The sequence below is a fragment of the Zonotrichia leucophrys genome, chromosome 26 (assembly GCF_028769735.1).
Source record: "Zonotrichia leucophrys gambelii isolate GWCS_2022_RI chromosome 26, RI_Zleu_2.0, whole genome shotgun sequence".
Taxonomy (NCBI): Eukaryota; Metazoa; Chordata; class Aves; order Passeriformes; family Passerellidae; genus Zonotrichia; species Zonotrichia leucophrys.
The window spans coordinates 2410612-2430496 of NC_088195.1; the positions used below are offsets into that span (position 1 = coordinate 2410612).

Here is a 19885-nt window from a genome sequence, read left to right on the forward strand (position 1 = left end):
GGGGCAGTTTTGGGTTTTTTTGGTTTTTTTTTTTTTTCCCCATTTCCTGCTTGTCACTCCGTCTGTCACCCCCTGTCTGTCTGTCTGTCCCCGTCCCCCCTCCCTGGATCCCCCCCAGCCCCAACGGCCGCCCCAGCTGTGGTGGCTCCTCTGTCACACCAGAGGGGCCCCAAGTGACAGCAGGTGACAGTTGTGTGCACGTGAAGCGTGGCCTGCCACCCCCCTGGGGTGCCCCCGGGAAACCATGGCATCAACGTCTGAATATTTGAATTTATCAACATTCCAATATTTGAATTTATCAGCATTTGAATATTTGAATTTATCAGCGTTTGAATATTTGAATTTATCAATGTCTGAATATTTGAATTTATCAACATTCCAATATTTGAATTTATCAATGTCTGAATATTTGAATTTATCAATGTCTGAATATTTGAATTTCATCAACATCTGAATATTTGAATTTCATCAATGTTTGAATATTTGGATTTCATCAATATTTTAATATTTCCCCCAAAACAGCCCCGGCTCTACAGGTGAGGATGAGGGAAATCCCGTCTCCATCATTGCTGCTGAAATCAGGGAAAAGTTCTGAATTCTTGAGGCTTTTCCTGTTAAAACCCCTCCTCTGCTCATCCTCAAATCTAAAATCCTCAAAAAATGGAAAAAACAAAAAAAAATAAAAACCCAAAAAACCCCAAACCAACAACTACAACAACAACAACAAAAAAGAATTTAAAAATCCCCCCGGAAAACAAAACAAAAAATACCCAAAAAACCCTAACACCCTCCCAAAAAAACCCCAAAAAACAAAATCCAAAACTCCCAAAAAAAAAATGTCCCCATGGCACAGGGAGGGACACGGGCACTGTCCCCATGGACAGGGAGGGACATGGGCACTGTCCCCATGGACAGGGAGGGACACCCATGGCACAGGGAGGGACATGGGCACTGTCCCCATGGCACAGGGAGGTGACAGCTCAGGAGCTATCGTGGCCTCCCAGCTGCTGCTGCAGCTCCAGCTGTGCCTGTGGGGCTGCCATCCCTGGGGACTTTATCAGGGATTGTCCCTTTGTGTCCCCTCCCTTGGGGCAGCCATCAATGGGGACTTTATTGGGATTGTCCCCTCCTTTTGGGGCTGCCATCCTTGGGGACATTACTGGGACTGTTCCCCATTTTTGGGGCTGCCATCCCCGTGCAGTGTCCTCTTTTGGGGCTGCTGCCATCCTTGGGGACTTTATTGGGACTGTCCCCTCCTTTTGGGGCTGCCAACCATGGTGACTTTATTGGGACTGTCCCCTTTTTTTGGGGCTGCCATCAATGGGGACTTTATTGGGATTGTCCCTTTGTGTCCCCTCCTTTGGGGCTGCCATCAATGGGGACTTTATCAGGGATTGTCCCCTCTTCTGGGGCTGCCATTCTTGGAGACTTTATCAAGGATTGTCCCCATTTTGGGCTGCTGCCAACCATGGGGACTTTATTGGGACTGTCCCCTTTTTTTGGAGCTGCCATCCTTGGGGACTTTACTGGGCCTGTCCCCCATTTTTGGAGCTGCCATCTTTGGGGACTTTATCAGGGATTGTCCCCATTTTTGGGGCTGCCATCCCCATGCAGTGTCCCCTTTTGGGGCTGCTGCCATTCTTGGGGACTTTATTGGGATTGTCCCCATTTTGGGCTGCTGCCAACCATGGGGACTTTATTGGGACTGTCCCCTTTTTTTGGAGCTGCCATCTTTGGGGACTTTATTGGGACTGTCCCCTTTTTTTGGGGCTGCCATCAATGGGGACTTTATTGGGATTGTCCCCATTTTGGGCTGCAATCCCCATGCAGTGTCCCATTTCGGGCTGCTGCCAACCATGGGGACTTTATTGGGACTGTCCCCATTTTTTGGGGCTGCCATCCATGGGAACTTTATTGGGATTGTCCCCTCCTTTTGGGGCCGCCATTCTTGGGGACATTATCAGGGATTGTCCCTTTGTGTCCCCTCCTTTGGGGCTGCCATCCCTGGGGACTTTATTGGGATTGTCCCCATTTTTGGGGCTGCCATTCTTGGGGACTTTATTGGGACTGTCCCCTTTTTTTGGAGCTGCCATCTTTGGGGACTTTATTGGGATTGTCCCCATTTTTGGGGCTGCCATTCTTGGGGATTTTTTGGAGGAAATTTTCACAGCTGAGGGATGGGAAAATGGCCATGAATCCATTCAGCGCTGCTGATTTGGTTTGTGAATGATGAAATAATCAGAATTTCTCGGTGCCAACGTGCCCTCTGCTGGCAGCGGGGCTCCGTGCAAAATGGGGGAGAAATCGCGATAAATCACGATCAAAATGTGGGATAAATCACGATAAATCATAATCAAAATGTGGGATTGTCATAAATAAATTAAATAATAATAATTATATATATATATAAAAATAAAAAATATATAAAAATAAATAAATTGGCATATCATAAATAAAAAATCAATAATAATAAATAACATATATAACATAAATATATATTTTTAAAAAGAAAGAAATAAATAATTTATTAACAATAAATTATATGTATATATAATGTATAAAAATAATAAATAAATTAGGATATAACAAATCAGGATATCATAAATTGGGATGGGATAAATCAGATTTCAATGGAGACTTTGCCAACTCAACAAAATCCTCGCGCTCCTCGTGTCCTGTGCGGTTTGGGATGGGCGGGACCATCAATCCCATCTCGTTCCACCCATTGGGATCTCCAGATGTGCGGGGGGAGGGAGGGCGGCGCATCCAGATGTTGCCCCTCCCCCGCACTACAACTCCCACAAGGCTCCGCGCGTCGCTCCGCCCGCACTACAACTCCCACAATGCCCCGCGCTCCCGCCCACAGCCACGCCCGCACCTGGCGCATGCGCACAGCTCCATATGGCTCCAAGATGGCTGACACAGCGTCCGGGGGCTCCAGCACGGTAACGGCGCCTGATTCCCGGGGCGCGAGGCCGTGAGGGCGGGTTCCCGGCGGGTCCCCGGCGGGGCCGGGCGGGGCGGCAGCGCCCGATCCCTCCGGGGCGCGGAGGCGGCCGCGGCCAGGCCGCGGAGCGTGGAGGCGGCGGGTGGAGGGAGGGAGGCTCTGATTGGCGGGAAGGCCAGAGGGAGGCGGGGTTTGATTGGGTGAGGATGGCGCGCTGCAATTGGCTGACCGGGCACAGGGCGGGGCTTGTGGGAGTTTCCTTAAAGGGCCGCGTCCCAAAAAGTGTCTGGGAGGTTCTATAAGGACGCGTGTGTAAATATATATACATATATAAATATTTATATATATATGTAGCATATACGCACGTGCCCATGGGAATGCATAGGAATATATACAAGTGCCCATGGGAATGTATAGGAATATATACATGTGCCCATGGGAGTGTATAGGACACACATGTGTATGTCCGTGTACCTGTGTTCCTGCAATGTCACCCTTCCCTTCCCATTGCCTGCTCCCAGACCTTTTCCAATCCTTGCTCCATGGTTCTTCCACCTGCTCTGTGACCCTTCCCTGCACCCAAACCCTTCCATTCCCTGCTCCCTGCCGCATCCCATCCCATGGATTCCATCCAATGGATCCCATCCCATCCCATCCCATCCCATCCCATCCCATCCCATCGCATCCCATCCCATCCCATCCCATCCCATCCCATCCCATGGATTCCATTCAATGGATCCCATTCAATGGATCCCATTCAATCCCATCCCATCCCATCCAATGGGTCCCATCCCATCCAATGGATTCCACCCTATTCCATGGATCCCAACCCATCCCATCCCATCCCATGGATCCTATTCAATGGATCCCATTCAATCCAATCCCATCCCATCCCATGGATCCCATTCAATGGATCCCATTCAATCCCATCCCACTCCATGGATCCCATCCCATCCAATGGGTCCCATCCCATCCAATGGATTCCATCCCATCCAATGGATTCCACCCTATTCCATGTGTCCCATCCCATCCCGTGGATCCCATCCCATCCCATGGATCCCATGGATAACTTTTCCCACTTTCCTGGTCCCAGAGGGGCAGCAAGCAGGCCGGCACCCCCGCAGACAATTACCAGCTGGCGCGGCGCCGCACGCTGCAGGTCGTGGTGAGCTCGCTGCTGACCGAGGCCGGGTTCGAGAGCGCCGAGAAGGCGGCGGTGGAGACGCTCACCGAGATGATCCAGAGCTGTGAGTGCCCCCTGCCCGCCCAGGGAGGGGCTGGGTCCTGCTTTTCACACAGAGACAGGGTGGGGAGAGAGCTGGCAGGGAATGGAGTGCAGCCCAGGTCTGGCACTGCGGATAAATCCCAAAAATCTGCCCCAAATCCATGGCACCAATCCCAAAAATCAGCCCCAAATCCAAGGCACCAATCCCAAAAATCGTCCCCCAGTCCCTGCAATCAGCCCAAATCCAAAGGCACAAATTCCTGGAATCAGCCCCCAGTTCAAGGCACAAATCCCAAATAAATCCAAGGCACCAATCCCAAACATCAGCCCCAAGTCCAAGGCACAAATACCAAAAATCAGCCCCAAATCCAAAAGCACAAATCTCTGCAATCAGCCTAAATCCAAGGCACCAATCCCTACAATCAGCCCCAAATCCAAAGGCACAAATCCCAAATATCAGCCTTCAATGCAAGGCACCAATCCCAAAAATCAGCCCCCCTCAGTACAAGGCACCAGTCCCTGCAATCAGCCCCTAATCCAAGGCACAAATCCCAAAAATCAGCCCCAAATCCAAGACACAGATTCCTGAAATCAGCCCCAATGCAAGGCACCAATCCCAAATATCAGCCCTCACTGCAAGGCACCGATCCTGAAAATCATCCCCAGTCCAAGGCACCAATATCCAAGTCACAAATCCCAGAAATCACTCCCAAATCCAAGGCACCAATCCCAAAAATCAGCCCCAAATCCAAAGGCACCAATCTCAAAAATCACTCCCAAATCCAAGGCACCAATCCCAAAAATCAGCCCCAAATCCAAAGGCACCAATCCCAAAAATCAGCTCCCAATCCCAAATATCAGCTCTCCCTCAGTTCAAGGCACCAGTCCCTGGAATCAGCCCAAATCCAAAGGCAAAAATTCCTGGAATCAGCCCCCAATCCATGGCACAAATCCCAGATATCAGCCCCAAATCCAAGGCACCAATCCCAAAAATCAGCCCTCACTGCAGGGCACCGATCCTAAAAATCATCCCCAAAGCACCAATATCCAAGGCACCAATCCCAAAAATCAGCCCCAAATCCAAAGGCACCAATCCCAAAAATCAGCCCCAAATCCAAAGGCACCAATCCCAAAAATCACTCCCAAATCCAAGGCACCAATCCCAAAAATCAGCCCCAAATCCAAGGCACCAATCCCAAAAATCAGCCCCAAATCCAAGGCACCAATCCCAAAAATCAGCCCCAAATCCATGGCACCAATCCCAAAAATCAGCCCCAAATCCAAGGCACCAATCCCAAAAATCAGCCCCCAATCCAAGGCACCAATCCCAAAAATCAGCCCCAAATCCAAAGGCACCAATCCCAAAAATCAGCCCCAAATCCAAGGCACCAATCCCTGCATTCAGCCCCAAATCCAAAGGCACCAATCCCAAAAATCACTCCCAAATCCAAAGGCACCAATCCCAAAAATCACTCCCAAATCCAAGGCACCAATCCCTGCGTTCAGCCCCCAGTTCCCCATCCCTGGAGCTGCCCTGGCAGTGAGAATTGAAGCCCTGGTGCTTTTCCCCTGCAGATATCTCGGAGATCGGGAGGAGCGCCAAATCCTACTGCGAGCACACGGCCAGGACCCAGCCCACGCTCTCGGACATCGTGGTGACCCTGGTGGAGATGGGTGAGCAGCTCCCTCTTCCCACCCTTCCAATTCGGATTGGGAATTTTCCCCCCAAAATCTGGGATTTGGGGGGGTGCTGTCGTGTGTTGCCAAGTTTCTTGTATGATTTTCCCCCAATCTATGTATTGTTTCCCCCCTACGCAATGTAAATGGTTCTGCCCTCCCCACTTTTCCATTATTTTTAATTTATATTTATATTTATATTTATATTTATATTTATATTTATATTTATATTTATATTTATATTTATATTTATATTTATATTATTTATATTTATATTTATATTTTTCTATTTTATTATAATAAAATAATTATTTTATTATTTGATGATAACAGACACATTTTATGGAAAAATCCTTTCCTTAGGATTTTTTTCTGAGAAGCCTCAGGAACAGAATGTAAATAGTAATTATCTGCTGCTGTGGGATGCAACAGGTGAATCTTTGATTGGTCTCGTGTGGTTGTTTTTAATTAATGGCCAATCACAGTCAGCTGGCTCAGAGTCTCTGGTCAGTCACAAGATTTTGTTATTTATATACATATATATATATATATATATATATATATATATATGTATATATATGTATATATATATATGTATATATATGTGTATATATATATATATAAGATTTTGTTATTTATTCCATTATTTTTCCTATTCCTTTTCAAGCCTGCTGATGAAATCCTTTCTTCTATTCTTTTAGTATAGTTGTAATATAATATAATATAATATAATATAATATAATATAATATAATATAATATAATAATGTCATAAAATAATAAATTAGCCTTGTGGAACATGGAGTCAGATTCTCATCTCTTCCCTCAGCCTGGAACCCCTGTGAACACCACCACAGATGATTTATATTATGTTAGGACTGTACTAAAAAGAATAGAAGAAAGGATTTCATCAGAAGGCTTGAAAGGAAAGATAAGGAATGATAATAAAATCTTGTGACTCTCAGAGAGTCCGAGCCAGCTGGGCTGTGATTGGCCATTAATTAAAAACAACCACACGAGATTAATCAAAGATTCACCTGTTGCATCCCACAGCAGCAGATAATTATTATTTACATTCTGTTCCTGAGGCCTCTCAGCTTCTCAGGAGGAAAAATCCTAAAGAAAAGGAATTTTCATAAAAGATGTCCCTGACAGGTGCCACACACAGCTGATGCTTTTCCATGATCCTTCCTTATTTAATTTGGAAAAATTCTATATTTGGACAGGATCAATTCCTTTTTTTCCTCTTTTCTCTTCCAGGCTTCAACGTGGAAACCCTCCCAGCCTACGCCAAGCGTTCCCAGAGGATGGTGATCACTGCCCGTGCGTGGAAACCCTTCCTGGGCTGGCAATTCCAGCCTGGCATTCCTGGGATTCCTCTCACTGCCTTCCCGAGGAGCTTTCTGTGGGATAACCCCAGGATTTGGGGCTCCTGTGCTGGCTGAAGGGACCTGGCTCACTCAGATTTATCTGAAGGGATCCTTTTCCCTTCTGGGATCCAATCCCAGGGTCATGGATGGGGTCAGAGCTTTGGGGGACCCTGGGAAGGAGAATTCCTGTGTTTTCCCTGATTCCTGTGCTGTTTTCACTAATTCCTGTGGGTTTTTTCCCTGATTTCTGTGTTTTCCCTGATTCCTGTGGGATTTTTCCCTGATTCCCGTGCTGTTTTCACTAATTCCTGTGGGTTTTTTCCCTAATTTCTGTGTTTTCCCTGATTCCCGTGCTGTTTTCCCCCTGCAGCTCCAGTGACAAACCAGCCCGTGACCCCCAAGGCTCTGACAGCCGGGCAGAACAAACCTCACCCTCCCCACATTCCTGGCCATTTCCCGGAGTTCCCAGATCCTCACACCTACATCAAGACACCAGTGAGTGAAAAAAACAACATTTTTGTGCTGTTTGGGGTCTCTCTGAATTCCAGGAGGTTGGGGAGGTTTTGCTGCAGTGCTGCTGCTGCCGTTTGTCCAGAATATTCCTGCTGACCCCATACACTCTCCATAACTCCTCCATCCCTGAGAGGTTTGGAGGTGGAGCTGCTCCAGAACTCCTCCATCTCTGTGAACGTTGGGAGTGGAGCTGCTCCATCCCCAAGTTTGGAGGTGGAGCTCTGCACAACTCCTCCATCCCTGGGATGTTTGTTTGGAGGTGGAGCTGCTCCATCCCTGTGATGTTTGGAGGTGGAGCTGCTCCATCCCTGTGAGATTTGGAGGTGGAGCTGCTCCATCCCTGTGATATTTGGAGGTGGAGCTGCTCCATCCCTGTGAGGTTTGGGAGTGGAGGAGCTGCTCCATCCCTGTGCAGTTTGAAGGTGGAGCTGCTCCATCCCTGTGATATTTGGAGGTGGAGCTGCTCCATCCCTGTGATATTTGGAGGTGGAGCTGCTCCATCCCTGTGAGGTTTGGGAGTGGAGCTGCTCCATCCCTGTGAGGTTTGGAGGAGGAGCTGCTCCATCCCTGTGATATTTGGATGTGGAGCTGCTCCATCCCTGTGATATTTGGATGTGGAGCTGCTCCATCCCTGTGATATTTGGAGGAGGAGCTGCTCCATCCCTGTGAGGTTTGGGAGTGGAGGAGCTGCTCCATCCCTGTGAGGTTTGGAGGAGGAGCTGCTCCATCCCTGTGCAGTTTGAAGGTGGAGCTGCTCCATCCCTGTGAGGTTTGGGAGTGGAGGAGCTGCTCCATCCCTGTGCAGTTTGGAGGAGGAGCTGCTCCATCCCTGTGCAGTTTGGAGGTGGAGCTGCTCCATCCCTGTGAGGTTTGGGAGTGGAGCTGCTCCATCCCTGTGATATTTGGAGGTGGAGCTGCTCCATCCCTGTGCAGTTTGAAGGTGGAGCTGCTCCATCCCTGTGAGGTTTGGGAGTGGAGGAGCTGCTCCATCCCTGTGATATTTGGAGGTGGAGCTGCTCCATCCCTGTGCAGTTTGAAGGTGGAGCTGCTCCATCCCTGTGATATTTGGAGGTGGAGCTGCTCCATCCCTGTGAGGTTTGGGAGTGGAGGAGCTGCTCCATCCCTGTGAGGTTTGGGAGTGGAGCTGCTCCATCCCTGTGCAGTTTGAAGGTGGAGCTGCTCCATCCCTGTGAGGTTTGGAGGTGGAGCTGCTCCATCCCTGTGATATTTGGAGGAGGAGCTGCTCCATCCCTGTGATGTTTGGAGGAGGAGCTGCTCCATCCCTGTGCAGTTTGGAGGAGGAGCTGCTCCATCCCTGTGATATTTGGAGGAGGAGCTGCTCCATCCCTGTGATATTTGGATGTGGAGCTGCTCCATCCCTGTGATATTTGGATGTGGAGCTGCTCCATCCCTGTGAGGTTTGGGAGTGGAGGAGCTGCTCCATCCCTGTGATATTTGGAGGAGGAGCTGCTCCATCCCTGTGCAGTTTGAAGATGGAGCTGCTCCATCCCTGTGAGGTTTGGGAGTGAAGCTGCTCCATCCCTGTGATATTTGGATGTGGAGCTGCTCCATCCCTGTGAGGTTTGGAGGTGGAGCTGCTCCATCCCTGTGATGTTTGGAGGTGGAGCTGCTCCATCCCTGTGCAGTTTGAAGGTGGAGCTGCTCCATCCCTGTGAGGTTTGGGAGTGGAGGAGCTGCTCCATCCCTGTGAGGTTTGGAGGTGGAGCTGCTCCATCCCTGTGAGGTTTGGGAGTGGAGGAGCTGCTCCATCCCTGTGAGATTTGGGGGTGGAGCTGCTCCATCCCTGTGAGGTTTGGGAGTGAAGCTGCTCCATCCCTGTGAGGTTTGGGAGTGGAGGAGCTGCTCCATCCCTGTGAGGTTTGGGGGAGGAGGAGCTGCTCCATCCCTGGGATGTTTGAAGGTGAAGCTGCTCCATCCTTGGGATGTTTGGGAGTGAAGCTGCTCCATCCCTGTGAGGTTTGGAGGAGGAGCTGCTCCATCCCTGTGCAGTTTGGAGGTGGAGCTGCTCCATCCCTGTGATATTTGGAGGTGGAGCTGCTCCATCCCTGTGCAGTTTGAAGGTGGAGCTGCTCCATCCCTGTGCAGTTTGAAGGTGGAGCTGCTCCATCCCTGTGAGGTTTGGATGTGGAGGAGCTGCTCCATCCCTGTGAGGTTTGGGGGTGGAGGAGCTGCTCCATCCCTGTGATGTTTGGATGTGGAGCTGCTCCATCCCTGTGCAGTTTGAAGATGGAGCTGCTCCATCCCTGTGAGGTTTGGGAGTGGAGCTGCTCCATCCCTGTGATATTTGAAGATGGAGCTGCTCCATCCCTGTGCAGTTTGAGGTGAACCCTCCCCATCGGTGCTGTCCCCCTGCAGACGTACCGCGAGCCCGTGTGCGATTACCAGGTGCTGCGGGAGAAGGCGGCGTCGCAGCGCCGGGACGTGGAGAGGGCCCTCACCCGCTTCATGGCCAAGACTGGCGAGACCCAGAGCCTCTTCAAGGACGACGTCAGCACCTTCCCACGTCAGTCCCCCCATGGTTTCACCTCCCTGCAGGGTTTGGGGGTGGTGTTGGCCCTGCTGAGTGTGGGAGTCCCTAAAATCAGAGGGTTTGGGGAAAGGATTTGAGGATTGCCACAGTGGGAGGTTGGGAAAGGAGGGATTTGGGGTTAAAATGGGGAGGAAAAGAAGAAAGCAGCTCCTCGAGGTTCCCTTTTTTCTCCTGGTGGAGAAGATCTAAATCCAAATCTCATCCCAAATCCAAATCTCATCCCAATCCTGGCTCCATCCCTGTAACCTCACCAAGGAATTTCTTCTCGCTGATATTTTCCTGTCCGGAAATTTTCCTCTCTCTGCCTGCAGAGCAGAGATGAGAATTCCCACTTTCCCTAAGGCTTGCTGGCCCCACAGCTTCATTTAAGAGGAGCCCAAATCTCCCAGATAATCGGGATTTTATGGTGGAGCTCAGGAAGGATTTTCTGTGTTGGAACACTGCTGGAAACAGGAAGAGATTCAGAAAACTGGGAAATAGAGAGTGTCATCTTTTAGGGATCAGAAAATTTGGGTTTGAGGAAAGGATTTAATGATTGTCACAATGGGAGGTTGGGAAAGGAGGGATTTGGGGTTAAAATGGGGAGGAAAAGAAGAAAGCAGCTCCTCAAGGTTCCCTTTTTTCTCCTGGTGGAGAAGATCTAAATCCAAATCTCATCCCAAATCCAAATCTCATCCCAAATCCAAATCTCATCCGAATCCAAATCTCATCCCAATCCAAATCTCATCCCAAATCCAAATCTCATCCCAAATCCAAATCTCATCCCAAATCCAAATCTCATCCCAAATCCAAATCTCATCCCAATCCAAATCTCATCCCAAATCCAAATCTCATCCCAAATCCAAATCTCATCCCAAATCCAAATCTCATCCCAATCCTGGCTCCATCCCTGTAACCTCACCAAGGAATTTCTTCTCGCTGATATTTTCCTGTCCGGAAATTTTCCTCTCTCTGCCTGCAGAGCAGAGATGAGAATTCCCACTTTCCCTAAGGCTTGCTGGCCCCACAGCTTCATTTAAGAGGAGCCCAAATCTCCCAGATAATCGGGATTTTATGGTGGAGCTCAGGAAGGATTTTCTGTGTTGGAACACTGCTGGAAACAGGAAGAGATTCAGAAAATTGGGAAATAATAGAGATTGCACCTTTTAGGGATCAGAAAATTTGGAAGTAGAGAGTGCCACCCTTTATGGATCAGAAAATTGAAAATAGAGAGTGCCATCTTTTAGAGATCAGAAATTTGGGAAGCAGTAGGGGCTGCCATCTTTTAGGGATCAGAAAATTGGGAAATAATAGAGACTGCCTTCTTTTAGGGATCAGAAAATTGGGAAGGTGAGAGTGCCATCTTTTAGGGATCAGAAAATTGGGAAGCAGTAGAGACTGTCATCTTCTAGGGATCAGAAAATTGGGAAATAATAGAGACTGCCTTCTTTTAGGGATGAGAAAATTGGGAAATAATAGAGATTGCACCTTTTAGGGATCAGAAAATTGGGAAGTAGAGAGTGCCATCCTTTATGGATCAGAAAATTGAAAATAGTGAGTGCCATCCTTTATGGTTCAGAAAATTGGGAAACAATAGAGACTGCCTTCTTTTAGGGATCAGAAAATTTGGAAGTAGAGAGTGCCACCCTTTATGGATCAGAAAATTGAAAATAGAGAGTGCCATCTTTTAGGGATCAGAAAACTGGAAATAGAGAGTGCCATCTTTCAGGGATCAGAAATTGGGAAGCAGTAGGGGCTGCCATCTTTTAGGGATCAGAAATTGGGAAATAGAGACTGCCTTCTTTTAGAGATCAGAAATTTGGGAAGCAGTAGAGACTGTCATCTTCTAGGGATCAGAAAATTGGGAAATAATAGAGATTGCACCTTTTAGGGATCAGAAAATTGGGAAGGACAGAGTGCCATCTTTTAGGGATCAGAAAATTGGGAAATAATAGAGACTGCCTTCTTTTAGGGATCAGAAAATTGGGAAGGTGAGAGTGCCATCCTTTATGGATCAGAAAATTGAAAATAGTGCCATCTTTTAGAGATCAGAAATTTGGGAAATAGAGAGTGCCATCTTTTAGAGATCAGAAATTTGGGAAATAGAGAGTGCTATTTTTTAGGGATCAAAAAATTGGGAAGCAGTAGAGAGTGCCATCTTTTAGGGATCAGAAATTGGGAAATAGAGACTGCCATCTTTCAGGGATCAAGATTTCCTCCCTGATCCTTAGGAAAAGTAAAGAAAAGTATCCAAAAAAGGGAAATGAAACGCGTCCAAATGCGGAACCAGCGAAATGTTTGATCTCCATAACTCCACCCCTCGTTTCTGAGGGCAGGAATTCCTCCCAGCCTGCTGACGGTGTCTGTGCTTTGCGCGGGGGCGTGAACGGCCCTGGAATCCGGCTGTCTGGTGAGGGGCGAAGGCCAGGGCCCCTGCGCATCAGAAAGCAGCCCCCCTCGGCGTCTTGGCCTCGGGCTGAGCTGGGGGATAGCTCGGAGCAGCGCGGTGAGAGACGAATCAGGAGGCGACCACTTGCTGGGGGTAAACTGTTGGTTTATTACAGAAGGACCAACAAGGAGGGGAAACACCCAGCAAATGGCCCCGAACAGGGGGCAGGAGAGGGTTTTAAGGGAAAAGGGGGGAAGAAGGCAGGGAAACCCGGCTATCCAATAGAAATACATATTTGGAGGTACGAAACATAACTGATATACCAAAGTAACCAACTGTTATAAATCATAGGAGGGGCTCCGGGGCTACAGCCAACCATAACTCCCAGAGAAAAGAAAATTCTCGAAACCTGGGAGGAGAAAAAGAGTGATTGACTGACCCCAAGGAGGAAACAACTTTCACTTTATAAGAGAAACCAAAGTCTTGGGAAAGGAAGAAACCATTTAATACAGAAAATGGGGGGAGCAAACTAACGAACTTAAGAACACACCACAGCATGCTTTCCCCGCTGCCAGTGATTGCTGCCAGGCCCTTCACCGTGCCCTACCTGACGGCGCTGCTGCCCTCGGAGCTGGAGATGCAGCAGATGGAGGAGACGGATTCCTCGGAGCAGGACGAGCAGACGGACACCGAGAACCTCCCGCTGCACATGAGCACGGTGGGGCCGCGCTGGGGGGGCTGCTGGGGGCATTCCTGAGCCTTGGAAACCCGGCTGTGCCTGCTGGGAATGGGGAATGGGAATGGGAATGGGAATGGGAATGGGAATGGGAAATGGGAAATGGGAAATGGGAAATGGGAAATGGAACTGGGCAGTGTCAGGGTTCTGCACCCTGGAAAACCTGCCTGTGCCTGCTGGGAATGGGAAATGGGAAATGGGAAATGGAACTGAGAAATGGGAAATGGAACTGGGCAGTGTCAGGGTTCCCAGATTGGAAACCTGCCTGTGCCTGTTGGGAATGGGAAATGGAACTGAGAAATGGGAAATGGAATGAGAAATGGGAAATGGGAATGGGAAACGGGAATGGGAAATGGGAAATGGGAAATGGAACTGAGAAATGGGAAATGGGAAATGGGAATGGGAAATGGGAAATGGAAATAGAAATGGGAATGGGAAATGGGAAATGGAAATGGGAAATGGGGAATGGGAATGGGGAATGGGAAATGGAACTGAGAAATGGGAAATGGAACTGAGAAATGGGAATGGGAAATGGGAAATGGGAAATGGGAAATGGGAATGGGAAATGGGACTGAGAAATGGGAAATGGGAATGGGAATGGGAAATGGGAATGGGAAATGGGAAATGGGAATGGGAAATGGAACTGAGAAATGGGAATGGGAAATGGGAAATGGGAAATGGGAATGGGAATGGGAATGGGAATGGGAAATGGGAATGGGAAATGGGAAATGGGAATGGGAAATGGGAAATGGGAAATGGGAAATGGGAATGGGAAATGGGAAATGGGAAATGGAACTGAGAAATGGGAATGGGAAATGGGAATGGGAAATGGGAAATGGGGATGGGAAATGAGAATGGGAAATGGAACTGAGAAATGGGAATGGGAAATGGGAAATGGGAATGGGAATGGGAATGGGAATGGGAATGGGAATGGGAAATGGAAATGGGAAATGGGAAATGGGAATGGGAATGGGAATGGGAATGGGAATGGGGAATGGGGAAATGGGAAATGGGAATGGGGAATGGGGATGGGAATGGGAAATGGGAATGGGGAATGGGAATGGGAATGGGAATGGGAAATGGGAATGGGAAATGGGAAATGGGAAATGGAACTGAGCAGTGTCAGGGTTCTGCACCCTGGAAAACCTGCCTCTGCCTCCTAATAATGGGAAATGAGAAATGGGAATGGGAAATGGGAAATGGGAAATGGAACTGGGCAGTGTCAGGGTTCCCCAGATTGGAAAACCTGCCTCTGCCTCCTGGGAAAATGGGAAATAATGGAACTGAGCAGTGTCAGGGTTCTTGAACTTGGAATTCTGGCTCTGTCTCTTGGAAAATGGGAAATGGAAAATGGAACTGAGCAGTGTCAGGGTTCCTGAACTTGGAAAACCTGGCTGTTTCCTGGGAATGGAAAATAGGAAATGGAACTGAGCAGTGTCAGGGTTCTTGAACTTGGAATTCTGGCTCTGTTTCCTGGGAAATGAGAAATGGGAATTGGGAAATGAGAATTGGGAAATGGAACTGAACAGTGTCAGGGTTCTCCACCTTGGAATTCTGGCTTTGTTTCATGGAAAATAGAAAATGGAAAATAGGAAATGGAACTGAGCAGTGTCAGGGTTTTTTGAGCTTGGAAAACCTGGCTATTTCCTGGGAAATGGGAAATGGAAAATGGAACTGAGCAGTGTCAGGGTTCCCCAGTTTGGAAAACCTGGCTTTGCTTCCTGGGAAATGGGGAATAATGGAACTGAGCAGTGTCAGGGTTCTCCAGCTTGGAATTCTGGCCCTGTTTTCCTGGGAAATGGATCTAAACATTGTCCTGGTTCTCCAGCTTGGAATTCTGGCTCTGTTCCTTGGGAAATGGGAATGGAGCTGAGCACTGTCCTGGTTCCCCAGCTCCCTGCAGAGCCCAGCGCAGAGCGGGGCTGAGCTGGAGCTTTCAGGACATCCCGAATTCTCATTTTCCCGGGGGATTTTCCTGTCTCACAAACCTCTGATGCAGCTCCTTGTGGGCTGGGTTGTTGATTGTCCCCCCTGGGATGGTTTGGAGCCCGGAATCCCGGGATGGTTTGGGCTGAGAAGGTTCCCATGGGCAGGGACACCTTCCCCTGCCCCAGGGCTGCTCCAGCCTGGCTGGGGACACTTCCAGACTCGGAGCAGCCACGGATTCCGTGAGCAGAAAGATTTCCATGCCTGACTATTGAAGATGGAGGGAGAAGACCTGTCCTTGTTGATCAGCATCGACTCAGTTTATTCACTCCATCAATCACTTTTTATAACCGTGTTAATTAAGTTCATGCATATTGCAATGAACTTAATTGCAATATGTTCATTGCAATATGCATGAACTTAATTATGCATATTAATAATTATTAATTATTTATAATTAAATAAATTTAATTATAAATTAAATTTATAATTTATAAATTATAAATTTATGAATTTATATAATATATATTATATATTATATAATTATATATAGTATATATTATACATATAATATATAATATTATATTATATATAATATATTGTATATATATAATATAATATAATATATATTTATATAATATATATATATTATATATATATTATATATATTATATATATATATAATATAATATAATATAATATAATATAATATAATATAATATAATATAATATAATATAATATAATATAATATATATTTATATTATATATATATATATTATATATATTATATATATTATATATATATATATATATATATAATAATAATAATCAGACATAACACACCAACCCCTCCTGATGTTTCCAACACCAAGATTTGGGTTCTCAAAATTATTTTTGCTTTCCCAAAACAGCCAAAGACAGAATATCTACTTGTTATGAGAAAGCTGCCTGAGAACTCTGGTGTGCCAGGTTCTCAAGGCCTTCATGTTTGTCACTTTTGCTTGTAATTAAAAACAACCTGAGAACCTCTGCTGTTTACAGAAACAGGCTGTGAGAATTTTACTCCTCACAGCTGCCTTCTAAGCCATTTCTGAAAAAATCTCCTATTACAGTGGCTTTAGACGGTCACTGTGGTGAGAGAAGGACGAGAATCTTGTTTCTTGATCAGAAGGCTTGATTTATTCATATGTGATATATAATACATTATAACTAAAATATATAATATAATATATATATATATATAATATTTATAATATAATATATAATACATTATAACTAAAATATATAATATAATATATATATACTATATTTATAATATAATATATAATACATTATAACATATATATAACATATATAACATATATATATACATATATAACATATATATACATATATATATACATTATAACATATATATAACATATATATATAAATATATATATATAGAATAATAAGAATAATAATAATAGAATAATAATAGAATATATATAGAATATATAGAATATATATAGAATATATATAGAATAATAAGAGAAGTTGCAGAGAGCTGCTCAGCTAAGAATAGAATACAAGGAATGAATAACAAAGTTCTGTGTGCAGGGAATCTGTCCCTGAGCTGCTCCTGGGATTGGCCTTTAATGGTACCCATGGAAGATGAGCCAATCACAGGGACACTGCTCCATTCCACAGCAGTAACAATAACAATTGTTATTAGATAACAATTGTTTACATCCTTCTTCTGGGGCTCTGCTTCCCAGGAGATGCACAAAATGTGAAAGAAAGGATTTCTATGAAAAAATGTCTGCGACAATCCCCAACAGCTGACTTGGTGGTTTTTGTGGTGTTTTTTCCGTGGCAGGACGAGGCGGGGGCCGAGAAGGAGAACAGCTCGGTGCTGCAGCAGAGCAGCTCCCTGGCGGGCAGCAGGAACGGCGAGGAGAACGTCATCGACAACCCCTACCTGAGGCCCGTCAAGAAACCCAAAATCCGCAGGAAGAAGTGAAGGGAACGGTTCCCGAAATTCCCCTCAGGAGGGGCTGCCCGGCTGAGGAGGGGTCTCTGGGCCCACTCCCACCCTGCTCTCCCTCTGCTCACTGCCCTGGGCCAGGAGAACCCCTGGGAATGGGCCGGGGGGCTTCGGGCTCTGCTCTGGGGGGATTTCATTGCTGAGGGGCTGAGAGAGCCAGGGATTGGATTTGGATTTGGAGGACACAGGAATTGGATTTGAATTTGGATTTAGAGGACACAGGAATTGGATTTGAATTTGGATTTGGAGGACACAGGGGCTGGATTTGGATTTGGAGGACCAAGGGATTGGATTTGGATTCGGATTTGGAGAACCAAGCGATTGGATTTGGAGGAACCCAGGGGTTGGATTTGAAGGACATAGGGGTTGGAGGGACACAGGGGTTGGATTTGGATTTGGATTTGGATTTGGATTTGGAGGACACAGGGGTTGGATGTGGGGACCCAAGGACTGGATTTGGATTTGGAGAACCCAGGGATTGGATTTGGATTCGGATTCGGATTTGGATTTGGATTTGGAGGACCAAGGGATTGGATTTGGAGCACCCAAGGGTTGGATTTGGAGGACACAGGAGCTGGAGCTGAGGGATCCAGGGCTTGGAGGGACACCCCTTGGAGGGGTTGGATTTGGATTTAAATTTGGATTTGGAGGACACAGGGGCTGGATTTGGATTTGGAGAACCAAGCGATTGGATTTGGATTTGGATTTGGATTTGGATTTGGATTTGGATTTGGATTTGGATTTGGAGGACCAAGGGCTTGGATTTGGAGGAACCAGGGTTGGATTTGGATTTGGAGGACACAGGAATTGGGTTTGAATTTGGATTTGGAGGGACACAGGGGTTGGATGTGGGGACACTGGTTGGATTTGGATTTAGAGGACGCAGAGATTGGATTTGGATTTAGAGGATCCAGAGTTGGATTTGGAGGACACAGAATGGTTGAATTTGGATTTAGGACGGAATTGTTGAATTTGGATTTGATTTGGATTGAGGACAAGCTTGGATTTGAATTTGGATTTGGAGGACACAGGGGTTGGGATTGGGTTTGGATTTGGAGGACCCAGCCTTTATTTCCCCCCTTTATTCCCTTTATTTCCTTCCTTTATTTCCTTCCTTTATTTCCTTCCTTTATTCCATTTATTCCCTTTATTTCCTTCCTTTATTTCCTCCTTTTATTCCCTTTATTTCCCCCCTTTACTTCCTTTATTCCCCCCTTTATTCCCTTTATTTCCTCCCTTTATTCCCCCCCTTTATTCCCTTTATTCCCCCCCTTTATTCCCTTTATTTCCCCCCTTTATTCCCTTTATTTCCTCCCTTTATTTCCTCCCTTTATTCCCTTTATTTCCCCCCTTTATTTCCTCCCTTTATTCCCTTTATTTCCACATCACTCTTGTCATTATTTGCTGCTTCTGGAGGGCTTTGCTTTCATTTCCCTTCAGCATTTTCTTATAGAAAATAAAGAAGAAAAATCTTCTTCATTTTAGGGTTAAAGAAAACCAAAAAAGGTTTTCTTTGGTTTCTTTGGAAAAACCATTTGGGTTTTCTTTAACCCAAAACCTGGGTTCAGTTTCCATCAGAAAAAGCTCCTGAGGTTTGGTCCAAAATCTTCCAAAAATTCCAATTTCACCTCCATGCTGTTAAAAGGATCCCCCCCTCTTTCCAAGGACAAAAATTTAATTTATAAAGTTTTTTTTTCAATGATTTTCTGCCAAAAAAAATCTGAAATTAAATCTCAAACTCCCCCCTGTGTGTGCCACTGTCACTGCTGCTGGTGCCTTGCTTGTACAGAATGAAAAATGTACAGAAAAAACTGTAAATGTTTGTATATATCCAAAAATTTTATCTTTTTTTAACTTTTCTTTGTTTTTTTTTGGTTTCTGCAAGGAGAAAAATCCCTTGCTGGGTAGGGGAAATTAAAAAAAAATAAAGGTGGAATGAAAATTGTAGTTTTTATGTTCTTAATAAAAGAAATTTTATGTCCTTATGAGCAAATTGTGATTTTTGTGTTCATCAGAAAGGAATCATAATTATTATTTAGTAAAGCTATTTAGTATTATTATGTTCCTTTATCAATTTAATAAAAAATAATTATTTTAAATTTAATAACTATTAATTTAAGAAAAGAATATAATAATAATTTATTGTGTTGATAATTTTAAAAAATTATGTCCTTATGGGCAAATTGTGATTTTTTGTGTTCATCAGAAAGGAATAATAATTATTATTTAGTAAAGGTATTTAGAATTATTTAATAAAGGTATTTAGTAAAGTTATTTAGTATTATTATGTTCCTTTATCACTTTCATAAAAATTAATAAATTTAAATTAAATAAATTTCAATTAAATAAAGGAATATAGTAATAATTTATTGTGTTCATAATAAAAGGAATTTTATCTGAGATTTTATCTAAATTAAATCAATAATTTAATTGAAAATAATTAACAAGTAAAATTTAATTGTTAATTAAATTATTTTGAATTAAATTATTAATTTAATTTAATTTAAATTACCAATTAGGTTTGGAAATGCAGAAATTAAAGGTTTG

The 19885-nt window shown here is 45.3% G+C and overlaps 1 protein-coding gene across 1 annotated transcript; it reads left to right on the forward strand.

Moving 5' to 3' along the window:
* The first annotated feature begins 2885 nt into the window (after positions 1-2885).
* Positions 2886-18037, forward strand: TAF8 (TATA-box binding protein associated factor 8). The gene is made up of 8 exons (XM_064733230.1): positions 2886-2945; positions 4041-4194; positions 5748-5846; positions 7108-7170; positions 7588-7712; positions 10107-10254; positions 13225-13367; positions 17171-18037. Exons 1-8 carry the CDS (start codon positions 2886-2888, stop codon positions 17312-17314), a joined length of 936 nt encoding a protein of 311 aa, XP_064589300.1. The 3' UTR covers positions 17315-18037.
* The last annotated feature ends 1848 nt before the right edge of the window (positions 18038-19885 follow it).

Coding starts and splice junctions, on each gene's coding strand:
- TAF8 (XM_064733230.1), top strand. CDS start 2,886: ATGCGCACAGCTCCATATGGCTCCAAGATGGCTGACACAGCGTCCGGG. Junction 7,171..7,587: donor GAGGATGGTGATCACTGCCC/GTGCGTGGAAAC, acceptor TTCCCCCTGCAG/CTCCAGTGACAAACCAGCCC. Junction 10,255..13,224: donor CGACGTCAGCACCTTCCCAC/GTCAGTCCCCCC, acceptor CCCCGCTGCCAG/TGATTGCTGCCAGGCCCTTC.